General features: G+C 41.3%; 1 protein-coding gene across 2 annotated transcripts; it reads left to right on the top strand.

Annotated features, from left to right (window-relative positions):
* The first annotated feature begins 251 nt into the window (after positions 1 to 251).
* LOC125521599 (7-deoxyloganetin glucosyltransferase-like) lies at positions 252 to 2,265 on the top strand. 2 transcript variants are annotated; one of them, XM_048686659.1, is made up of 2 exons: positions 252 to 905; positions 1,094 to 2,265. In XM_048686659.1, exons 1-2 carry the CDS (start codon positions 374 to 376, stop codon positions 2,026 to 2,028), a joined length of 1,467 nt encoding a protein of 488 aa, XP_048542616.1. In that variant the 5' UTR covers positions 252 to 373; the 3' UTR covers positions 2,029 to 2,265. The 2 variants fall into 2 exon arrangements, with proteins under 2 accessions (XP_048542616.1, XP_048542615.1); XM_048686658.1 differs by having other exon boundaries at positions 255 to 905; positions 1,091 to 2,265.
* The last annotated feature ends 6,136 nt before the right edge of the window (positions 2,266 to 8,401 follow it).

Genomic DNA, 8,401 nt, shown 5'->3' with positions numbered 1-8,401 from the left:
GCTAGTGCAATTAATTTATTGGAGTTGAGATTAGCACGAAATGACGAGTGATCAGAAATTAGCAAATCCACCAAACTATTCGCCCTAAAAAACGAATGGACGTGCGGATCTCATGCATGGTCCCGTCGTCCTCCCAAACATCAATAATTCATGAAGCCAACGACAGCAACCAGGCAGCCATTGAAGTGGAGATGGACTGATCCAACAACCTGTGAGCACGCCGAGCACGCCTCCAGGCCCGCCAGCCATGTTATATACCAGCACGTCAGGAGCTCATGGCCGGGAACACGGTCACACGCACAAACACAGCGTTGCGGTCTCTGAGTAAGAACTGAAGCAACAAAGGTGAAGCGAGCTTGCTAGGGAGGAAGCCATGGAGATCGGGTTGCTGGCACCGGGTGAGAGGCCGCACGCCGTGATGATCCCCTACCCGGCGCAGGGCCACGTCACGCCGATGCTGAAGCTGGGCAAGCTGCTCCACGCCAGGGGCTTCCACGTCACCTTCGTCAACAACGAGTTCAACCACCGCCGCCTGCTGCGCTCCCAGTCCGCCGACACGCTACGTGGCCTGCCCGCGTTCCGGTTCGCCGCTATCGCCGATGGCCTTCCGCCGTCCGACCGCGAGGCCACGCAGGACATCCCTGCGCTGTGCTACTCTACCATGACCACCTGCCTCCCCAGGTTCAAGGAGCTCATCGTCAAGCTCAACGAGGAGGCCGGGGCCTCCGGTGGCGCGCTGCCGCCTGTAACCTGCGTGGTGGCGGATAGCGTCATGAGTTTTGGCCTTCGAGCGGCGCGGGAGCTCGGCCTCCGCTGCGCCACGCTCTGGACCGCCAGCGCGTGTGGTTTCATGGGCTACAACCACTACAAGGATCTACTCGACCGTGGGCTCTTCCCTCTCAAAGGTATATATGCATGTCTCTCTCTTTATGTATTATACACAAGAAAATCAAATTTCTTCAAGTAACCCATGTTCTTTGGCTGCCTGTGTGCACGTCGAAATTAAAATGAGGTAACATATCTTTTCGACAAAGGGTGAATTTTATTGACTCAGAGGCCACATGCTCTAATTTATTTGCTGTTGGTGCAGAAGAGGCGCAGTTGAGCAATGGATACTTGGACACGACCATCGACTGGATACCGGCGATGCCCAAGGACATGCGGCTACGTGACCTCCCGACCTTCTTGCGTGCCACGGACCCCGATGATATCATGTTCAACTTCTTCGTCCATGAGACGGCGGCCATGTCACAGGCCTCGGCGGTGGTCATCAACACATGGGACGAGCTCGACTCACCCCTGCTCGACGCCATGTCCAAACTCCTGCCGCCTATCTACACAGTGGGGCCGCTCCATCTCACGGTCCGCAACAACGTACCGGAGGAGAGCCCCCTCGCCGGCATTGGGTCCAACCTGTGGAAGGAGCAGGACGCGCCCCTTCGGTGGCTCGACGGCCGGCCGCCGCGCTCCGTGGTCTACGTCAATTTCGGGAGCATCACGGTGATGTCCAAGGAGCATTTGTTGGAGTTCGCGTGGGGGCTGGCCAACACAGGCTACACCTTCCTGTGGAACGTGCGGCCTGACCTCGTCAAGGGTGACGACGAGGCCGCACTTCCGCCGGAGTTCTCTGCGGCGATCGAGGGGCGGAGCATGCTCTCGACGTGGTGCCCACAGGAGAAGGTGCTAGAGCATGAGGCCGTAGGGGTGTTTCTCACACACTCCGGTTGGAACTCATCGCTCGAGGGCATCTGCGGCGGCGTTCCGATGGTGTGCTGGCCCTTCTTCGCGGAGCAGCAGACCAACTGTCGCTATAAGTGCACGGAGTGGGGCATCGGGATGGAGATTGGGGATGATGTGAGAAGGACCGAGGTGGAAGCCATGATACGGGAGGTCATGGAGGGGGAGAAGGGCCGAGAGATGCGACAACGCGTGATTGAGCTCCAGAAGAGTGCAGTGGCCTCCGCACGGCCTGGCGGAAGGTCCATGCGCAATGTTGATAGGCTCATCCACGAGGTGCTGCTGGCTTGAAATAAGCAAATTAAAGTAGTAAATAAATGTTTTGGAGAGCCTGAAGCACGAGCGACTCATGTTGTTCACCCGCTCACAACAAAATAATCAATCCCAAGCCAATGAGCATGGTCATCACACTCTAGCACAGGGCTTTCATGGGCCCCTCCCTACATCATCTTGTAATTCTGTGGACTTGTAATGATGATGAGCACCTCCGTCTCATCTAGCATATAATACCCATGTGTTGTTGCTACAGGGAAATGGTGAAGAATGCCTCCGCATGTCTGTTGACCACTATGTGATTCACCAATCCACCAAGGTCGGCGGCGGCGCGCACCTTAGAAAAATCCAATGTGGATCAATGACAAAGAGAAATCAAATCATGGTCCCCTTTTCTCTCTTATTGAGTTAACTAATTTATTTTATTTTTACTTAGACCATGGAATTTTTTTAATTAGACCATGATTTTTTTAATTAGATCATGGTAGTTTTATTGTTGGTGGCAGGGCAAATTTATTTTACACACCATGAAATATGTGCTTCCCACTACATGGCAAATGTACATGATTTTACTTCATTTTACAAGGCAAAATTATACCTTTTTGCGTCCAAAATTATGGCATTTTTATAAGAAATATTTCTGCTCACATGGCAAATTCATATTTGTTTTGCCCTCGCAAAGTGGTGTGAATTATTTATAAAGTTGCAATGTCACATGGAAAATTTACAAATTTTGTTTTTTTCAAAATTTTGGCAAAGCATATTTTTGTGTAGTATGTAACTGTAACATGTCAAACTTTTATAATCTTTTGTACTGTCACATGGCATTTTGTATTGCTTCATGGAAAAATAGAGAGAAAATGTAGTCACAAACATGGCAAATCATGAATAATGGCATATGGAATGAAACATTTCACAGCGAAATTCATAAAGTCTTTTTTAATCAAATATGTCACTCGCAATTTTTTCAAAACTTTTTGCAGAGTAAATTTGGTTTTTTGGCGATAGCGATTATTTAGAGTAAAATTACAAAACCTTATTTAGGTATCTGAACCCTTAATCTTGTGATAATTCAAACTAGTTGTTGTTTTCAAGATGACAAACTTTTGAAATATTTTGCAATCTTGATCGTGCTGGGAGGGATACTAAATGGGCTGTCTTGGCCTAGTTCGGGGTGTAGCGATCAAAACAGTTTGCTCGACCCATGGGAAATATAATTCACTGGTGCCTCCTCAAAGGGGCGATTCCTATTTGATGCTCGTGAGTGGCAGTTTGGGTCGAACGACGCACTGTTTCCTCTTTTTTATGTTTCTTTTTCTCCATTTCTCTTTCTTTTTATTTTATTTTATTTTTATTTTTAATTATTATTTCTTTTTGTCTATTATATGAAGTACATTGTGTGTTACAAAAAATTTCATCGTATGTAAATGAAATGTTGACGGTATACCACAAAAAGTTCACATGCATTACAAAAGTGTTCATCGTATGTTTGAAATTGTTCAATGAATATACAAATGTTCACTGTGTGTTTTGAAATTGGTTCACGGTATATTACACAAATGTTCATTGTGTATGGAAAACAATTCAACGTATATTACAAAATGTTCAATGGGTATAAAAAAATGTTCTATATATATATTCATATTTTATGGAAAATTTTAATCACATGGCATTTGGTATTGGTTGATGGAGAAAATAGAGAGAAAATGTAGTCACAAACATGGCATGCATATGTCATGAAACATTTTACTGCAAAATTCATAAATTCTTTTTTTAAACCAATATGCCAGTCACAATTTTCTAAAACTTTTGTAGAGTAATATTTTGTTTTTTGGCGATGGCGATTATTTAGAGTAAAATTACGTCACCTTATTTAGGTATACAAAACCTTGATCGAGAGATAATTCAAATTTGCTGTTGTTTTTAAGATGGAATTTTTTTTAATTTGTTTGCAAAATGTTGATCGTACTGGGAGGCATACTATATGGGCAAAAGAGCGGTTCCCTCATGGGGAAGATGGTTCATTAGTGCCTCCTCCAAGGGGCGATTCCTATTTGTGGCTTCGCTGAAGAGCGGCCTCCCAACACCCGAGTTTGGGCCGACCCACAATCACTTTTTTGTTTCGTCTTTTTTATGTTTCTTTTTTTCTGTTTCAGTTTCTATTCCTTTTGTGGATTCTTTTTTTCAGTTTCTTCGTGGAGACATAATGTTGAGGAGTGAGGGGATGCATCGATGTCAGCGGTGCGCACCTTAGAAAAATCCAATATGGAGCAATTATAGAGAGAAATCAAGTCATGGTCCCCTTTTCTCTTATAGAATTAACTAATTTATTTTACTTTCACTTAGACCACGGAATTTTTTAATTAGACCATGATTTTTTAATTAGATCATGGTAGTTTTATTGTTTGTGTCATGGCAAATTTATTTTACACGCCATGGGAAATGTGCTTCCCACTACATGAAAAATATACATAATATTACTTCATTTTACATGGAAAATTATACCTTTTTGTGTCCAAAATTATGACATTTTTATAAGAAATATTTTCTGCTCACATGTCAAATTCATATTTATTTTGGCCCCGCAAAGTTGTGTGAACTATTTACAAAGGTGCAATGTCACATGGAAAATTTATGATTTATTTTTCAAAATTTTGGCAAAACTTATTTTTGTGTAATATGTAACTGCCACGTATTAAACTTTTATAATTTTTTGTACTGTCAGTCTGTCACATGGCATTTTGTACTGCTTCATGGAAAAATAGAGAGAAAATGTAGTAACAAACATGGAAATTCATGCATAATGGCATATGGCATGAAGCTTTCACTGCAAAATTCATAAAGTCTTTTTTAAATCAAATATGTCACTCGCAATTTTTTGAAAACTTTTTGTAGAATAAATTCTTTTTTGGCGATGGTGATTATTTAGAGTAAAATTAGAAAACCTTATTTACATATCTGAAACCTGAATTTTGTATGATATTTAAAATAGCTATTGTTTTTAAGATGGCAAACTTTTGGAATATTTTGCAATCTTGATCGTGCTGCGAGGGATACTAAATGGTTTGTCTTGGCCTAGTTCGGGGTGGTTCTTCTAGCGAACAAAACAGTTTGCTCGACCCGTGGGAAAGATAGTTCACTAGTGCCTACTCAAAGGGGAAATTCCTATTTGACGGTCGTGAGCGGGAGTTTGGGCCGGACCACGGTCGCTTCGCTGTTTCTTCCTTTTTATGTTTATTTTTCTCTGTTTCTCTTTCTATTTATTTTCCTTTTTTATTTTTTCCTTTATATTTTTTAATATACGAAGTTCATTATGTGTTACATAACTTTTCATCTTATATAAATGAAATGTTCACAATATACTACAAAAAGTTCACCATGCATTATAAAATTGTTCATCATATATTCGAATTTGTTTAATGAATATACAAAATTTCACTGTGTGTTTTTAAATTTGTTCAGGGTATATTACGCAAATGTCCAATGTGTATGAAACAATTGTTCAACGTATATTACAAAATGTTCAATAGGTATTAAAAAATTGTTCAATGTATATATTCCTATTTTATAGAAAATGTTAATCACATGGCATTTGGTATTGGTTCATGGAGAAAATAGAGAGAAAAAGTAGTCACAAACATGGCATGAAACATTTTACTGCATAATTCATAAGTTCTTTTTTGTAATCCAATATGCCAGTCACAATTTTTGAAAACATTTTGTAGAGTAATATTTCGTTTTTTGGCGATGGAGATAATTTTGAGTGAAATTGCGACACCTTATTTAGGTATCTGGAACCTTGATCTTGTGATAATTCAAATTAGCTGTTGTTTTTAAGATGGCAAAATTTTGAATTTGTTTTCAAAATATTGATCGTACTGGGAGGCATACTAAGTGGGCAAAAGAACGGTTCCCTAGTGGGGAAGATAGTTCACTAGTAGTAGGGAACTATCTTCCCCACTAGGGGTAATTCCTATTTGGGGCTTCGCTGAAGCATGACCTCTTGACACCCCAGTTTGGGCCAGCCCACGTTCACTTTGTTGTTTCTTCCTTTTTATGTTCCTTTTCAGTTTCAGTTTCTCTTTCTTTTTTTTTTAATTTCAGTTTCTATTTCTTTTTTTCAGTTTCAGTTTCTATTTCTTTTTGCGGTAGTTTTATTGTTGGTGGTGTGGAAAATTTGTTTTACACACCATGCGAAATGTGCTTCCCACTACATGGCAAATGTAGATAATTTTACTTCATTATAGATGGCAAAATTATACCTTTTGTGTCCAAAATTAAGGTATTTATAAAAGAAATATTTCATGCTCACATGGCTAATTCATATTTGTTTCCCCCCCGCAAAGTGGTGTGATGTCCACTACACAACCTTCTTCTTGTAGACGTTGTTGGGCCTCCAAGTGCAGAGGTTTGTAGGACAGTAGCAAATTTCCCTCAAGTGGATGACCTAAGGTTTATCAATCCGTAGGAGGCGTAGGATGAAGATGGTCTCTCTCAAGCAACCCTGCAACCAAATAACAAAGAGTCTCTTGTGTCCCCAACACACCCAATACAATAGTAAATTGTATAGGTGCACTACTTCGGCGAAGAGATGGTGATACAAGTGGTATATGGATAGTAGATAATGGTTTTTGTAATCTGAAAATATAAAAACAGCAAGGTAACTAATGATAAAAGTGAGCACAAACGGTATTGCAATGCGTTGAAACAAGGCCTAGGGTTCATACTTTCACTAGTGCAAGTCCTCTAAACAATAATAACATAATTGGATCACATAACTATCCCTCAACATGCAACAAAGAGTCACTCCGAAGTCACTAATAGCGGAGAGCAAACGAAGATATTATGGTAGGGTACGAAACCACCTCAAAGTTATTCTTTCCAATCAATCCGTTGGGCTATTCCTATAAGTGTCACAAACAGCCCTAGAGTTCGTACTACAATAACACCTTAAGACACAAATCAACCAAAACCCTAATGTCACCTAGATACTCCAATGTCACCTCTAGTATCTGTGGGTATGATTATACGATATGCATCACACAATCTCAGATTCATCTATTCAACCAACACATAGAACCTCAAAGAGTGCCCCAAAGTTCCTACCGGAGAATCACGACGAAAACGTGTGCCAACCCCTATGCATAGGTTCATGGGCGGAACCCGCGAGTTGGTCACCAAAACATACATCAAGTGAATCACGTGATATCCCATTGTCACCACAGATACACACGACAAGACATACATCAAGTGTTCTCAAATCTTTAAAGACTCAATCCGATAAGATAACTTCAAAAGGGAAACTCAATCCATTACAAGAGAGTAGAGGGGGGAGAAAACATCATAAGATCCAACTATAATAGCAAAGCTCGTGATACATCAAGATCGTATCACCTCAAGAACACGAGAGAGAGAGATCAAACACATAGCTACTGATACATACCCTCAGCCCCGAGGGAGAACTACTCCCTCCTCGTCATGGAGAGCACCGGGATGATGAAGATGGCCACCGGAGAAGGATCGGTGGCTACAGAGGCTTCTGGCTTGCGGAACTCCCGATCTATTCTGCTCCCGATCATTTTAGGGTATGTGGAGATATATAGGCGGAAGAAGTACGTCAGGGGGGCCATGAGGGGCCCACAAGGGTGGAGGGTGCGCCCAGGGGGGTGGGCGCGCCCCTGCCTTGTGGCCTCCTCGTAGATCCCCTGACGTGCACTGCAAGTCTTCTGGGCTTCTTATGATCCAAAAATAAGTTCCGTGAAGTTTCAGGTCAATTGGACTCTGTTTGGTTTTCTTTTTCTACGATATTCTAAAACAAGGTAAAAACAGAAACTGGCACTGGGCTCTGGGTTAATAGGTTAGTCCCAAAAATGATATAAAAGTGTATAATAAAGCCCTTAAACATCCAAAACAGTAGATAATATAGCATGGAGCAATCAAAAATTATAGATACATTGGAGACGTATCAGCATCCCCAAGCTTAATTCCTGCTCGTCCTCGAGTAGGTAAATGATAAAAATAGAATTTTTGATGCGGAGTGCTACTTGGCATAATTTCAATGTAATTCTTCTTAATTGTGGCATGAATATTCAGATCTGAAAGATTCAAGATAAAAGTTCATATTGACATAAAAATAATAATACTTCAAGCATACTAACTAAGCAATTATGTCCTCTCAAAATAACATGGCAAAAGAAAGTTCATCCCTACAAAATCATATAGTTTAGTCATGCTCCATTTTCGTCACACAAGAATGCTCTCATCATGCACAACCCCGATGACAAGCCAAGCAATTGTTTCATACTTTAGTAATCTCAAACCTATAAACTTTCACGCAATATTTGAGCGCGAGCCATGGACATAGCACTATGGGTGGAATAGAATATAATGA

This window comes from Triticum urartu, chromosome 7 (assembly GCF_003073215.2).
Source record: "Triticum urartu cultivar G1812 chromosome 7, Tu2.1, whole genome shotgun sequence".
In the NCBI taxonomy this organism is placed as follows: domain Eukaryota; kingdom Viridiplantae; phylum Streptophyta; class Magnoliopsida; order Poales; family Poaceae; genus Triticum; species Triticum urartu.
Note: the sequence above shows the minus strand (reverse complement) of the source record. Positions and strands in the feature narration are given on the sequence as shown.

Bases quoted from the DNA above. Each gene is read 5' to 3' on its own strand.
- LOC125521599 (XM_048686658.1), top strand. From the start codon at position 374: ATGGAGATCGGGTTGCTGGCACCGGGTGAGAGGCCGCACGCCGTGATG. The intron at 906-1,090 runs GTATATATGCAT...CTGTTGGTGCAG, and splicing joins TGGGCTCTTCCCTCTCAAAG to AAGAGGCGCAGTTGAGCAAT.